Genomic DNA, 20,279 nt, shown 5'->3' with positions numbered 1-20,279 from the left:
ACCTGATTTAGGACTTCTGCTTCGACTAAAATTCCTACTAAAGCCAAAGGAAGTTTTGCCTGAGTCAGGAGTACCAAGGTTTTGACCTCTCTCTCTCTCTCTGCCTATGCTCATTGCCTTCTTAATCTACTGTTCCTAATCAAATTCCAGAGTGGACTCTATTATATGGACTGGAACTACTTTCTGGAGTGGACCGGAGTCACTAAATTCTAACACTGTTGTATATAGTAGCTTCATTATTTTCCCCAAAATAGTTTCCCGAGCTGAGCTATCTTCCCATTGTAATGGAACATTGTTTTACTTCGCCTACACAAGATTTGTTAGGGCAATAAATATGTCAGTCATGATTTGCTATTTTTTATTGTCTCTTAACTGCTCTAAGCAAGGAATATCAGTATATTTTAGTTATAAAAGCTGAAGTGTGAGGGAAGTATATTTGGAAAGTATGCAGTAAAAGAATGGAGGAGAATAACTGGAAGCTCAGTAGAAAGAGAAAATATTCCTATTGCCATCACTTTCTTTCTGTAAATAGTCCTCAAATGTTAGCAAAACAGGAAAGGAAAACATATGTTGTAATGTTTATAGCTGACCTCTGTTAGCTTCTAAAACAATTTCTAAATTCATTTTCACTGAGTGTGTTTTTTGTCAGTCCTTTCTGCTCTGCAAATATGGGAACGTAAAGCAAGTATATTAGCACGGGAGGATATGGTATCCATCCCATACACCAGCCAAGCCTGGGGTACTTATTTGTTGTCATGGAAAAAAACTACAAGGTGAATACTTTTTTTTTTTGGGGGGGGGGGGGGGGTGATATTATGGTCAGGGAGAAGATGAGTGGTTTTATTTATAGCATAAAATTCTGGCTTTTGAAAAAGAATTTGGATTTTGGAATGTCTTTCATTTCACTGTAGAAGACTTTTGTACTTTAACAAGATAAATGATTTACTAGGATGACTAAGGCATCATTGCAAATGCAGCCATGTCGTTCCTTCATATAATGTGAGCTAGTCATATGCCGCTGATGATACATTTGTTGAGCTGTCTGCATGGGTAAACAGTTTTCTACATTCGTGCCTTTACCGAGGAATTTGGCTCTCTCTGTTAGGACATCATTAAAGTTATTTTCATAGCTGTTTTTATGTCTTAGAAACAAACAAGCTGTTGTGTCACTGGTTCCTAGGAGCTTCTTAATTCACTGAAATGTGATAGTCAAATGCATAACTATGAGCTTTCTGATCATGTTCACACTGTTGGAGTATTCACACAGCACTGAGACAATCCCCAAATACCTCTCCCAGTATGTATTGGGCTCAGTGTAAAAACCGAGGGTGGATTCCCTGGAGTAGTCTTTTCTTTGGTTATTCCAAATTCCTGGTCAGGAATGTGGAAGGGATGTCCCCATGTGATCTCACAAACAAATTGTCCTTTAGTTCACATGGACTATTTTGCATCATTAGTTTTAAAACCCTATTGGTTATTTGCATTTCTGTTAGCTTTGAGCTCCAGTTTGCATTGCTTTTTATACCTGCCGTAGCCTTTTCTCTTTAGAGGTGGCTGACTGAGATTTTTTTCAGTTCAGCTTGCCCAGCACATATAGAATTTAGATGCTGCTTCTGTGTTACTAAATTGACCAACTTCCTAGCAGAGAGAAAATGGGTAGGGCTGCGCAAGTGCAAAAGCTAGCAAGATATTGAGAGACTAATCACACTTTATATTAGGATTCCACTGGTAAGTGTTTATAAAGGGTTAATAGACCATTAACAGATGTTTTAATAAATGGTGAATTGATTGTGATAGACCAACAAGTCAACAGGTTGCTTATATCTTCATCTTAGAACCATCTATAACACATTCTACTGGTGTGCTCATAGCCATCTTTAACACACAGTATTCAGGTGTGGTAACATCTATTAGTCATTTAGCAACCCTTTATAAACTATTTATCAATGGAAGCTTAATATGAAGTGTGAGCAAGAAACTGCAGGTAGTTTAGAGCTACAGAACTAGTTGAGGAGCTGAAGGGACTGATGGATAAGGAAAGGTTGACAAAGAGTTTATGCGAGTCATGGCTCTGTGCAGTCCCTGCCAACTCCTTCGCCAGCAGTAACTTCTGAGCAGATTAGAAATCCAGCCACAGTGGAGGGCATCATGCCAAGGAGAGTACCTTCTTCCTAGCTACTATGCCTGCTCCCCATGCCTAATGCTGCCCGCTAAAACTGCAGACCAGACATTACATGGAGTGGCTGGGGCTAGGGGGAGGGGTGATACCAGAGTTGTAGATTTCTGTAGATTTCTTATCCACACCATATAGCAGAGGGCATCATTTGGCCCAGTGAGATCTATCATGCCATGAATTCATCCTCCAAGGGAAATAGCAGAAGCTGCATCTCTCTTGGGGTATTTCAAATTAGACTGGACAAGGCACTCTAGGGTTCATTGTAGGAAGTGAAGATGCCTTCCTGGGGGTGGAGACTAGCAGCCCTCTTCCGTCATGATTTCTGTGGTTCTAGATCAGCACCTTTTGCCTGAATTTAAAACAAAAACAAAACACACACACACATACACACACACCAGCAACATTTTATTTTGAACAAGGAGGAAATTAAGGAAAAATTGAAATGGGGGAAAGGAACTAAACTTTGAAAGAGGCAATTAACTTGAGGGTCTGGTTTTGCAAAGCTATTTTTCCATCTGCCCCTTTTTCCCTGGGCTTAATTCTCCAGCTCAGATGTGCTTTGCAGAAGCTCACAAATCCCATTGCACTCCCAGTTCTCCCTTTCCATTTGAGCCCTGATTTGGCCAGTGTCTCTACAGCTCTTAAAGAGTTCAGTCAGGAAAAAACAGTGATTCATTAGACCCCTTCTGCACATGTACTTCTCAGTTACTTACCTGAGGGCTTTTACAGCTAGAAAAAAGCAGATTTAGCTGAAGAAACAAGCGTGCCTAGTCCTAATAAATAAAACACATGGAGTCAATTAAAACAATGTTTAAATAAGTTTCAGGAAGGAGGACGCTTGATGTTACTACATCAGTGGACCACAGTGACTTCTAAGCCAACCAACTGTTTAACTTTACATTCCCATTTGATCTGCAGGTCTATAAAAATATGTATGCATACTTACGATAATAGTCATATGCCCAATCCATCAGCTAACATGATTTTGGAATTATTTTAAGTCCAAACCATGTGAAAATAAATCCTCACTTGATTTTGTGGACTTACTTTACTTCCATTATATTCCACTTTAAAACATTTCATATGCTCAGTTTTATTATTGTTACTTTCAGGAATTTCTAAATGCTTCCAAATTTGGATTTATTAAATTTTTGAACTTTATCCCTGGAAAAAGAAATGGTGTGATTCCCTGCTATCATTGCTGGCATATGTCAAATTTCACAAGCTAAACTGAGTAAGGCCTTGCCAGTATTTGGGAGGTGGACCACCAAGTGAAAACAAGGTGTTGCAAGGTATAATGTTGATGATTCAATGGGTGGCATTCTTCCCTTTAAGGCCACGATTCTGCAAAGATTGGTGCATGTGTGTAATTCTACACAAGTGAGTAGTCCAGTTGGGTTTGGTGGGATTACTCCTGAGTATAGTTAACGTGTGCGTAAGTTTTTGCAGGATCAGGGCTTGAGGTTCAGATCCTGGCTTGAGAACAGCGGAAATGCATGAGTGTGTCCACATGGAGTTCTTTTACTTCAGTAGGACTCTGCACATGTAGGCAGTTCTCAATGCAAATCAGGGCCCAAGTCTACGTACCAATGCCAGCATATTGTTAAGGAAAACATGAGCCCTAGAGGGTATATTTTTCAGATGAGATGTAAAGTCAAGGCTTTGAAATCTTTAAAAGTCTTTTAAACAAGATTGCTGGGGTGTCTGTCCTGGGTTTATTAGCACGTTAGATGATTATATTCCTCCTGCTTTCATGACCCATCACATCTTGACTAACGTGGTATTCTTCTTCGCTTACTGACATTAAAACTGTGGTGTAATTTTGAATGTGTTATCACAGTAGCTGACATGTTCTGTTCCACAGATAACTGTATTTCAACCCGTAGTTAAGGTTGTGTCACAACTTCTGCTTAACGGTTGACCTTTCCAAGACCTCTACAATCAATATGCTTAGTCAGATTCTTTTGAAAGTTGGAGGATGCAGGGTAGGGTGAGTGACCCAAATTGGGGTCATTTGAACTTGGGGATACAGAGATATAAGCCCCCTAAAAATAGCCATTTTTCAGAATGTTTCTAGTTGTTTTTTTGTTAGCAAAGCTACAGGTCAAACTATTAATATTATGTGGCCTCAATCTGTTGAGCTTTTCCCAAGATAATGTATGGCATCCACTAAATCTTTGGGGACCCAAGTTGAGAACGGTACTGGAGAAAAAGTACATTTTTACAGTGCGCATGTGCCAATACAGAAAAATGACTAGAATTCCCTTACCGCCATTTTGTATGCTTTAAATCTCAGCTCTTGTATGTGCTCTAAAATCTGAATGGTTACTCCAATTGCTTTGACATTTGGTGTGTCACATGAAGGCCCGGGGTAGCGTTAGTGATCCAAATTTGGGATCATGTGACTAAGGGGTTCCCAAGTTACTGGCCGCCCAAAAAATTGGTTTCTTTCTGCTACCTTGCACCATTAAACTGTGGGGTACTACTGAGTGAATGAACCACAGGCCGAATTCAGACTGATGGCTGTGTACTCTTCCTTCAATTAACGTAATAAGAATAAGTTAATCACAAGGCCCCATCAAAGGGAAAAGGAGCTTTGGACTAAGTAAGTGGAGGTTGCTACAATTTAAAAGTTGTGGGTGGCAATTTAATTTTGGGGGAATGTAATCCCAGTCTTTGGGAGGGGGGGAATTAGGCATGTGACTGCTTCCTGGGAAAGGAGGGGAATTAGAGGATGGAGAAGTGGAGCAATAGGAGGGGAGGGGGCTATGGGGAGGATAAATTAGGGTTAAGTGGTACAGGAGGGGAGAGATGTTATGGGGGGTCAGGTGAGGTGAGCATGGCACCCCACCCCTGAGCTCTTGCAGTGCCATCCCACATCAGCAAGTGCATCCCAACCCCCTGTACTGCAAACTTCCTGCACCGCACAGCGTTGCCAGTACACCCCAACTCCCCTACACCCCACTGCTCTACCAGTGTACCCAAACTTCCCTGCATCCCCAGCTCTGCCAGTGCACCCCATGCCCCTGCATCCCCAGCCCTGCACATCCATCTTTGCCAGTGCACCTCAGTACGGCACACACTAGCTCTTTAGCGTTAGGTGGAATCCGGTGGGTGAGAGTGAATAGATTGTAAAAGGAGGTGAAGATCTTCAGCAACTCTGGGGTTGGCAGAGGGAAAGGTATGTGTGTTAACAGGCCATATGGGACGTTGCTGGAAGAGAGCAGGGTTAAGGTTGCATAGTCAACTTTAATTGCACTTTTCCTGATTTTCAGAATTTTGAGTTTTGTTCAACTCAACGTTCTGCACTGCAGCAACACACCACCAAACAACTTTAACTCTGTGTCAGTGTAGGGGTGGGGATGGGGGTTTTGCCACTGAATTAGATGAATACATTGGGTGAAATCCTGGCCCCACTGAAGTCAATGGTACTTTTGCCATTAACAGCAGCGGGGTCAGGATTTCACCCATTATATATTAGTTTTCTAAAATAATATCACACTCATTCTTCCGTCTTCAACGGCTTCACATCAGAGTGTCCCTTCCCTCTAGCAAAGAGAAGTGTAAAAGGTTTTCTCGTGTCCCTGGTCCACTGAGTTGATCCTCAAGACAGCCAGAGGAGTTACTCAAGAAATATTCGAAAGATTCCTTGACACCTTCCCCCAGAAGCTAAGGCATCTACATTTAAAGGATTTCCACCCCCTAATGGCCAGGGAAGATGAGGCTGATATCAAGCCCTGAATTTATCTCTACTGTATGGCTGGCTTCTGTCTTAAAATCTGAATGTGTCTCCATCTTCTGTCTATGTCAGGGTTTCTCAACCCATGGGTCGGGACCCGAAATTGGGTTGCTAGAATGTTTCAAAGGGTTGTGTGGCAGTTCATGTGGCTCTTGTCGCACAGGGCTGGCTGGGCTCGCCTCCCTGCTCCAGGAACTGCAATTTCTGGGGTCCCAGCACCACTCAGGTTTGGCCCAACCATCACGATGATGGGCATCCAGATAGGCCAAATTTGAATGAGTGGCGCTGCAACCCGACGAGTCAGGTCACAACTCCACTCACACAAATTTGGTCCAGTCAGGGGGGTGGGGCTGAAACCTGAGTGGCTCTCGAAACCCCAGAGGTTGCAACGCCCAAAGCCGAGAACCAGCCCCAGAGCAATGGAGCTGCAGGAGCCGCCACTGTGGGATGGCCGCCAAGGTAGAGTGAGTGCTGGACAGGACCCAACCCCCCCCAGTAAGGTTGCCAACCCTCCAGGATTGTCCTGGAATCTCCAGGAATTAAAAATTAATCTTTAATTAAAGGTTATGCCATGTGATGAAATCTCCAGGAATACATCCAACCAAAATTGGCAACTCTATCCCACAGGGGGCAGGACCTGACTGAAACCACCCCAGGGCCTTCACCCCCAGACTATTTTGTGGGTCACAACAGGCCATAAACGTTTACAAATAGGTCCTGACTCACAGAAAGGTTGAGAACCACTGGCCTATCTCATATATTCTCCCTTTCATCATTTTCTTGCTATTGAAGGGATGTGCCACAAAGTGACCCATCCAACCTACCAAGGCTCCCTGATTGTCTACCCCAACTCTGACCCCAACGTAGGTTAGAACGGCATGGGGGCTACTCTGACTTCTGCTGGCAGTCCCCTAGGGACATTTTCTCACCCTTGATGTGCTCCTCCCCGTACGCAGGAGCTTCGTTTGCTCTCTGTCCACTGGGGATTCCCCCACAACAGGGATATCCCCTACAGGGAGTTGGGGTTCTTTCCCACTCCTGCCTGAATGGCGCAAAGAGAGCAGACTGTCCCCTGTGCATAGTGAGTGGTTTCATTTACTTTTCCTTACCTCAGTAAAGCATATCACATGATCTCTGGAAGGATAATTAGGGAAGTGAAAGTATTTACTGGCTACTTCTACAGTGAAAATATCTTTGCAGCTGAATGCAACCATCCTCATCATGTTTTAGCTGGCTGAGCCAAGCACCCTCAGGTGGGACTGGTTGTGATTGATGGTTCACAACATTAACCTTTAACAAGGTCTTCTTTCTTTTTTACTTGCAGAATGTCAGCTAGGGCTGTAGGAGAAACAAAGCAGCTGTAGCTTGTAAGATTTGTTGTGATCAGCCGTAGGTTTTTGAGAGCAGAGTAAAGCTGCAAACACCTGCACTAGTGTAACACAGCCAGTAACATCGCTGTCACATGCAGAAATTCATAGATGAGACATTCTTTCTCTTTTGTTTGTCATAAAAGAATCTCTTCTGAGCTTTGAAAGTAAAGAAAAACAATGAGACAAAGATGTAACCGATCACCAGAGACATGTATTATATTACCTGTCGGAATATTCCTCAAATTACAAACAAAGGTAAGAAAGAATGGAGCAGCATCTAAAATGGAATGCACTCATTGCAAGGGCATAGACAAGCTTTGCCTAAAACTTGCACTATCTGTGTTTTTCCTGATTTTTCTTTTCTGAGGATGGGCCAGGTCTGTCCCATTGGCATCAGAGGGGAAACTACCATTGACTTCGGCAGAAAAATGATCAGACGCTTAGCGTTCCAATAAACACACACTTCTGTGTTTTGTGACCTGTGCCATTGAATACCTGAGAGATTTCCATGAAGACATTTAAACACATCGTTAAAAGTGCAAGACTATGGTTATGCTGGTTAGAAAGGAAGGATTGCTCAGTGGATAGGGTGCTGACTTGAGAGACCTGGGTTCAAGTCCCTGCTGAGCCACAGGCTTCCTGTGTGACCTTGGGCAAGTCAATCTCTGTGTACTTCCGTTCCCCATCTGTAAAATGGGGATAATAAAACTGTCCCACCTCACAGGAGGATGAGGCTAAATACACTAAAGATTGAGAGTTGCTCAGGTGCTAGGACAGTGGGGGGCCATTACACATACCTAAGATATCTGGCCATGGGAGTAGAGCCAGCGGCTAACCTGCTGAAGGCCATCTCAGCTCCATGTTGGACATAGCTGAAATTTTCACCGGTGGGACTAGTAGCATTAAAGCATGTTTCCACTGTGCTTCCTGAGAGTATGTGATCACTGTATAATTAGGGAGCTTATCCACCAGGTAAGGACTCGTGATGCCTTCTGAGCAAACCTGTCCCTCAACCTGTAGAAGCAGATATGTGATGTTGGCCTTGTTAATCAGTCCAGGGTTTGATGGCCAACTGTGGGGTAATTCTCTCTCTCTTTTTTTTTTAATTGAGTGAATGTCTTCTCAAAAACATATTTTCCCCCCACTAGGAGATGACCCATTCCTGGCCTCCACCTCTTACTGCTATTCACACCCCCGGCAAGGCTGAGCAGACCAAGTTTTCCATCCCAAGCAAGGTGCAGGTAGGTTATTAATTATTATTCATTCAGATATGAGTGATCTTCACTAGACACTTTGACCCATATCCTCAAAGATATTTAGACTCCTAACTTCCATTGAAATCAATTTTAGGAGCCTAAATAAGCCCAATTTGAAGATCTGGAACTTTACTTTTGTGATTTGGTTTCATTTTCAAAATTCTCTTGAGATGAAAATTCTCTTTAATATGAATTCCAAATTGATAGGGCTGCTTGTTCAGAACTTCAGAAGTTACAGTAAAGGATAAAAGGAAGGTGAATCTTATCTATGTTTTCAAACGAGTCTTTTATTACAAATAATATTTACAATATGCTTATTTTTTCTCCCGTTGTTTGTGTAACACACTGGCCAAGAGTATCTTTGTCCCCACTGAAACCACTAGTATATGGGTGAAGAAGTATATGGGTCTGTTCCTCCTCTACAGTTAAAAGGACTGGTACTTTAGCAAAGTCCCAGATTCAGTCCCTGCAGATGACCCAACCTGCAAGTGGTGACTTATACTGAGATTTGAACTGCTGTGGATCTCTGACACTTGGAGTCATACTTTCCGGGGGAGCTGGAAATGTTACCCCATAGCGTGGGGTTTTGTTCTTCCCTCAATGGGCTGGACCATGTCAACAGTTTCTGAGGCTGCTACAGCTTTGAAGACAATAAAAAGCTGATTCTTTTACTCAAGCAATAGAGGTTTTTGCAATCATGCACTATTTCAGACATTTAAAATCAGTTTTCCCCTCACCAATTGTGTCCAGTTGTCACTATTTGCCAGAGATTCTCCCATTCCAAACCCTGCCTTCATGTGTTGGCTGAAGCTAATGTGAAATCAGTGTGGCTATTGCTATTAAAACAAAGCAAACGCCTACCATGCCATATTCCAGCAAAACATCATTGTTCTGCTCCACTACTGACAATGGCAATGCACTTACATGCTCCTGCATTAAACATCACAGGACAGATTCATATTTGGGTGCAACTCCTAACTAAGCTGAATACTCCACTTGTTTATATTACTGTAAATCTGGCTAAACGCCACAGAATCCATTTAGGTCAAAGTGGATTCATACCTATATGAGTAAGCATGGAGTCTGGCACACTGGAAGCTGTATCTTCTTAAATTAGAGCAGGACTAAATTCAGTGCTGGTTGTGTTGTTTTTTGTTTTTTTTTCTGGGCCCTCCAAAAAGGGGACCATGTACTGCACTCCTTTGCTAACTTCAATGAGAGTTTTGCATTTAAAAAACCTGTGAGGTTATGATAAACGTTATGAAATATAAATCAGGCTTTTAAAAAATCACACTTTAGGAAAGAGGAAAGAACATGGATGTTTCTAAGTTAGTTAACTTTACTGTGAAAAATACAGCATAAGATTGCCTACTCAGAACGTCCCACTAAATCAGTTAGAGAGAGCCAAATTGATAGGTTTTAGAGATAAAATAGATAAGAACATGTAGTCAGATAAACCTTATTATAGGTCCTCATCTTACATAAAATAATTAAGTCTCCCTATTTGTAAAATAATGCAATAGAAAAGGCAGAGCTTATCATAACAATTTATTTATCCCTCTGACACTCAAATTTAAAGTGCTGTGTTTACTCTTGAAGGCATGATTCACCTCACAAGGGACTGACTAACAGTGCAGCAGAATATTAGGAACTAATAATGCCCTGAGAGAAAGTGTAGCGAGGGCTTTAATGACTTTAACATCTACAGATCTAAGACTTTTAACAAAGTGGTGCCTGTCTATAGGACTAGATTGTAAATAATGGCTTAATTTAAAATCATCACAATCTACTAGGGCCTGCTTGAGATGAAGGCTGATTTGGCATCAGGTTGATTGTAAAGCTTCATTGTTGATTGTAAAGCCAAGGGAAAGATCAAGCAAGAAAAGAATGTGAAATTAAGAATGTAGTTATACGTTACTCTGAGTCAGTGAGAAGCACATTGTTTGCAAAATGCTGTGTGCGCTCCACACTATGGGCCAGATCCTGAGCTGATGTTAAGTTAGTGCAGCTTCATTCATTTCACTGGAGCTTCACTGGTTTACACCAGCTGAAGATCTCACTCCTGTGTCTTTGTCAAGTGTACCTAAGATAGCACTCCAAAACATCTTGAATTTCAGTTTTAGATAATGACATTTTAAGCAAAAAAGAAGAGTAATGCTGCTGAACTTAATGCATAGTTATTTTAAAACTCAAGATCAAGTTCAGCCTATGCAAATGCTTCCCATTATCTTAAATGGGAACCACATGTACACATCTGTGGGTAAGACTTTAAAGGGCCAGATCATCAGCTGGTGTAAACTGATGTGTGAATTCCACACTGAAACTAAGTCAGTGTGCACCAGCTGAGAATCTGGCCATTTGGGCTTAAAATAGGCTAGGTATTGAGCAGTGCAATTACACTTCAGTAGCATTCTTATGTACAGATAATACAGTTTTTAAAAAAAATTGTGGTGTTCTCTTCTCAGGCACATGCTCTGGTGTATTTTCCTTCTCTGTTTATGTTATACTAGTGCTCTTAGTCTAACAAGGGAAGATGCATCTACCGTCTTCTTGCTTTCAGTGAACTAATCCTGACATTTTTATGTTCTTCATTGTAGGATTCCCAGCACCCGACCTCAGGATACAATGTACAAAGTAGGTCTTTATTGTCCTTAATCCAAACAATCAGGGTTGGTTGAGTTTTTGTTTGTTTGTTTGTTTGTTTGTTTGTTTGTTGCCTACTTAACATCATTAATACAAAGATGAAAAATTAATTTCTAAGGTGCCATTTTTGATTACATATTATGCATTGTGGCATGTTGTGAAACTACGTATAATTAGGTGGGTTGAGAGCTTAGGGCAACAGTAATCTTTTGACATTTGGAAATATGTTTCCTTTGTTTACAGAGTGGAGTGATCCAGCAGGGAAAGTTGCCACCAAGTCAGTGCCACAAAAGTCGTAAGTATTGTTACTTCCAGCTTTATATTTTGTTTTACGTTTATCTTAAGGAATGATCTTAGTTCTCCAAAGGTAACTGAACCTAGCTTACATACAATCTTGTCCTGGCATTCTGGTGTTCTCAACAGTGCTTAAAAATTAGCCACAAACCAGTTTTTTCTTCTGCGCTTATTATTGTTTCTTCTTCTTAAGCATTAACTAACAGAGGTGTATATATAAAAGATGAGTTTATTAAGCAAAATTAATGCCAATTTTATTTGTACAGCTTGCCAAAATTAAATCACTTTTAATTTGTCATCAGATGCTAAGCTTCTTACAACAGAAAATTCAACCTGATGAATAGCTGATGAAAGAATTTTAGCATTTATTTACTGAAGGAAGAGTAAAAATACATTATATATTAGGCTTATGCAAGCTGGCTTTGAAAAAACAGGTCTTGAATTGTATACACATTGGGACAGTTGACAATCACACACTTAAAGAAAATCACGGAGGACCTGATTATTCACTGAGTTACATCCTTTTCCATTATGTTGTGCTGGTGTAAAACTGGAGTAAGGCAGAAGTGAATTGAGACCACAATATTTTGCACCTGAAGTGCTTTACAAATATGAATTACTTAGCAACTTTGTAAAATAGGTTACTATTATAGTTGCCATTTTACATATGAGCAAACTACATATGAGGCTTGGATCTGGCCTAAATTCAGAGCTGCATCACTTTAACTACTGGAGTGTTTTTTAAACTGATTTGGTTAAACCAAGATACACCAATTTGTACTTGTTTAACTAAAATGTGTTTAAACCCCTGTGTGGACACTTGGATGGATTTAGAAGTGGTTTATAGCAAATTAGTTTAATTCAGTCAGGATGCAATTTAAGCTAAACCAGTATAAACCAGGTTAAATCAATGTTAACGTGTGTCACGGTTCCTCCCCCACTCTGAACTCTAGGGTACAGATGTGGGGACCTGCATGAAAAACCTCCTAAGCTTATCTTTACCAGCTTAGGTCAAAACTTCCCCAAGGTACAAAATATTACACCTTGGACTGGCCGCTACCACCACCAAACTAATACTGGTTACTGGGGAAGAGCTGTTTGGACGCGTCCTTCCCCACAAAATACTTCCCAAAACCTTGCACCCCACTTCCTGGACAAGGTTTGGTAAAAAGCCTCACCAATTTGCCTAGGTGACTACAGACCCAGACCCTTGGATCTTAAGAACAATGAACAATCCTCCCAACACCTGCACCCCCCCTTTCCTGGGAAATGTTGGATAAAAAGCCTCACCAATTTGCATAGGTGACCACAGACCCAAACCCTTGGATCTGAGAACAATGAAAAAGCATTCAGTGTTTTACAAGAAGACTTTTAATAAAAAATAGAAGTAAATAGAAATAAAGAAATCCCCCCTGTAAAATCAGGATGGTAGATATCTTACAGGGTAATTAGATTCAAAAACATAGAGAACCCCTCTAGGCAAAACCTTAAGTTACAAAAAAGATACACAGACAGAAATAGTTATTCTATTCAGCACAATTCTTTTCTCAGCCATTTAAAGAAATCATAATCTAACACATACCTAGCTAGATTACTTACTAAAAGTTCTAAGACTCCATTCCTGTTCTGTCCCCGGCCAAGACGACTACAGACAGACACACAAACCCTTTGTTTCTCTCCCTCCTCCCAGCTTTTGAAAGTATCTTGTCTCCTCATTGGTCATTTTGGTCAGGTGCCAGCGAGGTTACCTTTAGCTTCTTAACCCTTTACAGGTGAGAGGAGCTTTCCCCTGGCCAGGAGGGACTTCAAAGGGGTTTACCCTTCCCTTTATATTTATGACAACGTGTCTACACCGCATTTTTGAATTGATTTAATTAAATGGATTTTAAACCAGTTTTAGTTAAATCAGTACAACTTTGTGCACAGATGAGGTCTCATTGAGGTCAAGTCATATGGCAAGTCAATCACAGAGCTGGGACTAGAATCCGGGCATTCCATTCCATTGTTTTAACCTCTGGACTCCTTGACTCATGAAATAGTCATGCAACTTTTCTCATCTGAGTAAAGCTACTTGAATGAGTAAGGATTTTCAAAATGAGTCTTTAACACCGACCCTCTAAATTCAGTGTATTTAATTCTTCTGATTGGATGCAAAAATTGAAAGTCATCATTTAAATTTTAATGAGAATTATGAAATCTGGCTAACGATAAAAATAAATTGGCGCACGTGAGCGATATTTATTTTTCCAAAATTATCATCAGATTAGTCCTTTCCTTATTCTATTGTTATTTCTGGAAATGATTTCAGATTTAAAAAAATATCTCACCCACTGGACCCTCTATCCTGAAAAAAGAAAGGATAAATTCATATGCCAGAATCTCTAAGTGATGCAGTGCTTACATGAAGTACTTTCTCTCGTAAAACATAAAAAATATTACTACATCTTAAAGTGATTTTGCTCCTAAAGCAAGTGTATTTGGATTCCACTGTGAAAAATATTTTGGTGAGTATACTATAAAATACAATATTTCAATAGTTTGTATCCAACAGTAATAGACTTGTCAATCATGGTTTATAGTTATAAGCTGAATTTCAAAAGAACAGCGCTTCATAGCTCAGTGGTATATAGTGCATTTAATGGGACCAAAGCTCTCTATAGGAAGCCTGATATAAAACTCGAAGACACTGAGTACATTTTATGAACCAGTTGCTCTCTATTCTGCTGCTTGATCTAAAATTCCAGTGCTATCAATCAGATTTCTGCTGGAATGAACTGCCTTCTTATGGTCGGTGATGGATTTTACACATGACAGATCAGAGCGGCAATGAAGTTACTTTTATTTTTAGCTTCCAAATGAAGATCAGCTAACCCGTTACTATCATTTTTTCCCTTTCACTGCAAAGAAATTGTTAAGGCAACTTCCAAGAATTTCCATAGGTCTTTGGGAAGGTTATATTGCTTAGGAGGCAATCCATTGTGCTGCTTAAAGTATGGTAGGCAAGACTCTGCCCTTAGATCTGCATGTACAGCTTCCACTAACTTCAGCTGGAGTTGGTTGCACATGCCTGAGGAGAGAATGAAAGCAAAGCAGATTTGTGGGTGAAACCAATGATGATATTATCAAATAATCATAGCTAGATGGCAGATTTATTGATCCTGCTATCGTTATCTATTTTAATAGCAAGATATTTACGATTCTGTGGTTCCATAATTCCTGAGGTATGGTTGGGATTCTAGGATCTACTGGTAAAACTATGGTTCCTGCATATACCAGCACCATTGCTCCATGCTATAGAGCTCACACACCCCAATCTTAGCTCTGTCCCTGCTGGGATTCTTGTCTCTAACCACCAACTCCACGTATCTCACTTATAGTGCTGCTAACTGGATCTGTTTTTCACTATTTCATCTTGAGCTGCTGCTGCTAAACAGATGTGGCACAGGTGTGTTCATCTCTTTCTATCCATGGTGGGAGGTATCTTTGCGCTGGACACGTGTGTGAGTCGATGTCACAGTTGTCCTTCATCTTGTTTATGATTACATGCAAATCTTATGAAACCTGAGAGTACCTGTCCCATTAATATCACTCCTGTTGGCAATCGTATTGATCCCATCAGTTCTCTCAGAAATCTGCTTGTGATCTTTGATCAGGAGTTGGAGCAAAGGTACTCACATTCATCATATTACCCAGCTATCCTCCTGCCAGCTTAGGAATTAGGTGCTATTTATAGGCCGGTGCCAAGATTCTGGAACATGCTTTGGTCACGCTGAGACTTGATTACATGCTGCTTTACTCTGCTCCAATAGACAATGCTCTGTGCATGTCAGGGTCAGAATTAAGGTTTTTATGTATGGTGTGTGGTGTATGGTAGAAAGGTGTGTGCCTGTAGGTGGACGAACACAGAGTATTTACTGTCAGATGGCTTAAGTTTCCATTTCCTTGCTTGTATGGGTTTGTGTCAGCATGTTATTATGGTAACCTAAATTGTTTCACAGCCAAGTATTTTTGTGTATGAATTTTTTACTTTTTTAATGTTTAAAATATATAATGTCACACTCAAACTCAGGGGGCATGAGAAACCACAGCACAGTGCAGGAGATCAGATGGGGTGTGTTGAGTTGTGTCAAGGAACGGGCCCACAACGGCCTAAAGGCCTGATCCTGCAAACACATATAAGTAACTTGACTCATGAGTAGTCCCACTGAAGTGATATTTTTATTCCTAGCCATACAATTTTAATATGAAATTTATATATAGATATATCAAAAAGGTATTGTAGCTGAAACCAATAATAACTGTATCTAGCTCTTATGTAGTGCTTTTCTTCAGTAGATCTCTAAGCACTTCACAACTTTTAATGTATTTATCCTTCCCCTGTGAGGTAGGGTGCTATTATTTTCCCCATTTTACAGATAGCCTCTCTGTGTCTCAGTTTCCTAAGTGACTTGCCCAAGGTCACACTGGAAGTCTGGTGGAGCAGATAACTGGACCCTGATTTCCCAAGTCTTAGGCTAGTGCCCTAACCACTGGGCTATCCTTCCTCTCCAAAGGATGATCCAGGATTGTGAAAAAACTACAGGACTTGGCTTCTCATCTTCTTCTTCTTCTTCTTTTTTTTTTGACCAGTCCTCAATAACACTTGGCTTCTCATCTTCTTCAAAAAAGCAAACGGGATGTTAGGAATCATTAAAAAAGGGATAGAGAATAAGACAGAGAATATCTTATTGCCCTTATATAAATCCATGGTACACCCACATCTTGAATACTGGGTACAGATGTGGTCCTCTCGTCTCAAAAAAGATATACTGGCATTGGAAAAGGTTCAGAAAAGGGCAACTAAAATGATTAGGGGTTTGGAACGGGTCCCATATGAGGAGAGATTAAAGAGGCTAGGACTTTTCAGCTTGGAAAAGAGGGAGACTAAGGAGGGATATGATAGAGGTATATAAAATCATGAGTGGGGTGGAGAAAGTGAATAAAGAAAAGTTATTTATTTGTTCCCATAATATAAGAACTAGGAGCACCAAATGAAATGAATGGGTATCAGGTTTAAAACAAATAAAAGGAAGTTCTTCTTCACTCAGCGCACAGTCAATCTGTGGAACTCCTTGCCTGAGGAGGTTGTGAAGGCTAGGACTATAATAGGGTTTAAAAGAGAACTGGATACATTCATGGAGGGTAAGTCCATTAATGGCTGTTAGCCTGGATGGGTAAGGAATGGTGTCCCTAGCCTCTGTTTGTCAGAGGGTGGAGATGGATGCCAGGAGAGAGATCACTTGATCATTACCTGTTTGGTTCACTCCCTCTGGGGCACCTCGCATTGGCCACTGTTGGTAGAAAGGATGCTGGGCTGGATGGACCTTTGGTCTGACCCAGTATGGCCATTCTTATGTTCTTATGGTTGTTCGTTTTTTTCTTATAGATTACATATAGTACAATAAATTGATAACCAGTCTACTCCTATTAGTTTTTTATGAAGCATAGTAAGGAGCAAAAGATAAGGTGCAACCAATTGCAAGGAGAAGGATCATCTGTCAACATCCATGAATTCAAGAGTATGTAGTCAGCCCTTGACTGAGGTTTGTGTTATATAATTACCATTGAGAGTATGTCATCCTCAAACATCAAGTTCTTTTGTTCTGTTTGGTTGTTAGCACTTGGCCTGTGTCCAGTTGGAAAGCACCCAGAACCTTTTTAATCAAGCACATCCTGTGTTCTAAGTCATACTGCAGAGTACTCTTGGGTAGTTTCCATAAAAGCCCAGCTAAAAAGAAGAATGTAAGCATAATGGTATTCTTTCCTTGTCATAAAATGTCTTCCTATACTTATTGTATTAACACAGTATTAAAAGGTCCTACTCATGGATTCAGTGAACTATCGGAAACCATTAAAAACTTGGAACAGGAAAATTTAATGGGTCGGACAGAAACAACAACTTGTTTTATCTTTATCGGATTTTTGTGAGCCTTCAGACTATAGTCTACAGCCTGTGCAGTAACTAGAGAAAAGCTAAATTCAGATTACTCAAAAACATGCAAAACAACTTGGTGAACAATTTCACATGACATTTTGCAAACACTTCCTTGCAATTTTTGCACTCTTTTCCTATTCAATGTGGTAAAAAATTACACTGAAAATCAGAAGAATTTCTTTAAAAAGCTGAAAATGAGTCAGTGGCCATTATTTAACTTGTTTAAAGCCACGGAGAATCCCACTGATAAAACTGGGATTCACCACAGGTAAGATCCTGACCACCTTGAAGTCATGGGAGTTTTACCATTGACTTCAGTAGGTCCAGAATTTCCCCACATGGCTTTAAACAAGTTGCAATAAATACCAGTAGTTTCCGAATCCCAAAGATTATGATAATACTTGGTAGAAGCCCATCTTAAAATGGAAATGTGCTGCTTGATGTTTATCTGTTTCATAAGTGTCTAATGGCTTGTTGAAAGTTCTCTGTCATGTCAGGGACAGTCACCTGGGAGCACAAAAAACAAAATTTGGCAGCGTGCTCAAGCTATGAATTAAAGGTAATTCATGGTTTGAAGCGAATCAGCATGAGTTCCTTATGAGGAGTCATTAGATATCAAGAGGATTTTACACCAAGGACTATATATTGGATAATGTGACAACTAGAAATATTGGTATTCTTGAACAGTCAAATCAAGACACACTGATGCATCCTTAAACTTGAAAGAAATCGCTATTAAAAACTGGGGTTCATGTAAGGGTGGTATATGATTTTCAGTTTAATTGCACACACTAAAAACTTGCAAAGTTTTATGTCCAACTAGAATAAGAAGAATGTTGTTGTATGTATTTATGTATCAACATACCAAACATTTTATCGGAGCTTCAGTCATACTCCAGTTTGGGTATGATAGTTTTAAAATCTTACATTTCTGAAATTCTAGCATTTGTAGCCAAAGGTCTTTCTACATTGCAGTGAAACGCTCACAGCTGGCTTGGGCTCATGGGGCTTGGGCTGCGGGGCAGTAACATTATGGTGTAGGCATTCAGGCTCAGGCTGGAGCCCAAGTTCTAGGGCCCTGTGAGTGGGGAGGGTCCCAAAGCCCAGGCTCTGACCCGAGCCTGAATGTTTACACTGCAATTTTACAGCACCATTGCCCAAGCCCCAGTCAGCTGACACAGACCAGCTGCAGGTGTTCCATTGCCATGTAGACATACCTTAAAGCTCTTGATCTAAAGCATGAGAGTGTCCAGTGATCCCACATTGTTGATAGCCTGATTCATTTTACAGTGTATGTTCAATTTCACTTTGTAAGTGGGGGATGCTTTAATCATTAGACTAACTACTGACTGTTTGCTAACCTAAGGAAGTTCCAAAGATATTCCCTCTAGGTAAGCTGGCAATGTCACGAATTCAAGGGGCTTACGCAACCACATATAAAATTATCATAATGAAACAACAGGGCATGCAAGTGGAACACCATTATCTCTAGAGAGCTCCAATGCAGTATATTAACGGACCGAGTAGAAAGCAAGAACAAAAAAAAAAGCCTATTTTGATTAGCTGTCATTCATCTTTCATATTTACTGTCTCATTTTGTTAATTAGGAGTTTGCTTTGCACCCTTTTGCTAGAGTGGGTTCTTGAATGTTACCTTCCATGATCCAGGGCAAAGATAATGATCAGTCAACATTGTATCTTTGTTCCTTACTGTCTGGGTTCTCCTTTTGAGCAAAGTCCTAAATAATTGGGACTCAAACAACGTTTATGTAGCTGCAGAAAATATTTCTTATGGCCCATTGCAGAAAGAAGCAAACTTGCAAAACATTTCAGCGTCTATTAAATATAGTAGAATTCAGTGTCGTAATTAAAAACACTGTGTCCCAGAAGATAAACGCATTATTCAAAATAATTTCTAAATTATACTTTTAATTTGTTTTCATTATTCAAATGGCTCTTATGCAGTTTAACCTCCCTGTCAAAATAAAATATCTGCTACTGCACTCTTTTCAATGATCTCCTCTTGACATATTTATAGATCAGTTTAAAAGATCATGTGAACAAGGGAAATTAATTTGCTTGTAATTCACTGATCAACGTTAAATATTTTTTTGTTGAACATCACAGAGACAGATAGTGACTGCCGTAAGAGTGCTTGTAACAAACTGACCAACTGCCTGTTTGCCAATGTTTGGAACTTTAATACGCACGAAAGATTACAATTTAAAAATAGCCTCTGATACTGTATTAGTCACCATTTATTCACTGTTACTAAGTAGTAGTATCTGCAATACCACTATTATAGTAATTCTCTACATTGAACATAGGGCATACCACTGCTTGGTAAACAGATAAATGCTGACTGTTTAATGGCAACCACTCTGTATGTTAACAGTAAAATGATAAGGGTACATATGATGCCAATAGGAGTTTTTTTCCTTATGCTCTTTGTATTGATGCCCATTTTAGTATTTACAACATTTTAGACCTGGCACAAGTTCTCCTGGGTTTAAGGAGTTCTGCCAACAGCCACTAATCCAGCAGAATGTGTTGCACCTTTATAACTCAAGGTCAGCCTCAAGCTGATGCTCTGTTTTATTTTTCCATGGGATGGATTCCCTTCAAAACGTCAGCCTAGCTTCAAACCTATATTTTGGAAAACCTATGTACTGTGTAAATCTGAAAATATATGTCCTGTTCAGGACAGGGGAAGCAGCTGTAGCCAGAACCTCTCTTCCACAATTTCTGCTCCAAACTGCATCCCATTTCTTCCTCTTTGGATTTCCATCCTACCTGCCAACTGACCTCTCTATTTCCGCTCCCCACAA

The 20,279-nt window shown here is 40.3% G+C and overlaps 1 protein-coding gene across 1 annotated transcript in view; it reads left to right on the top strand.

Annotated features, from left to right (window-relative positions):
* Positions 1-20,279, top strand: part of AFF2 (ALF transcription elongation factor 2) — a 406,623-nt gene that overhangs the window by 237,950 nt on the left and 148,394 nt on the right. The window contains exons 5-7 of the mRNA XM_084638773.1: positions 8,434-8,526; positions 11,139-11,175; positions 11,428-11,479. Of these exons, the coding sequence (XP_084494899.1) occupies positions 8,434-8,526; positions 11,139-11,175; positions 11,428-11,479 (182 nt within the window). The remainder of the gene's footprint in view (positions 1-8,433; positions 8,527-11,138; positions 11,176-11,427; positions 11,480-20,279) is intronic.

This window comes from Lepidochelys olivacea (assembly GCF_965140295.1).
Source record: "Lepidochelys olivacea isolate rLepOli2 genome assembly, chromosome: 9".
Lineage (NCBI taxonomy): Eukaryota > Metazoa > Chordata > Testudines > Cheloniidae > Lepidochelys > Lepidochelys olivacea.
Note: the sequence above shows the minus strand (reverse complement) of the source record. Positions and strands in the feature narration are given on the sequence as shown.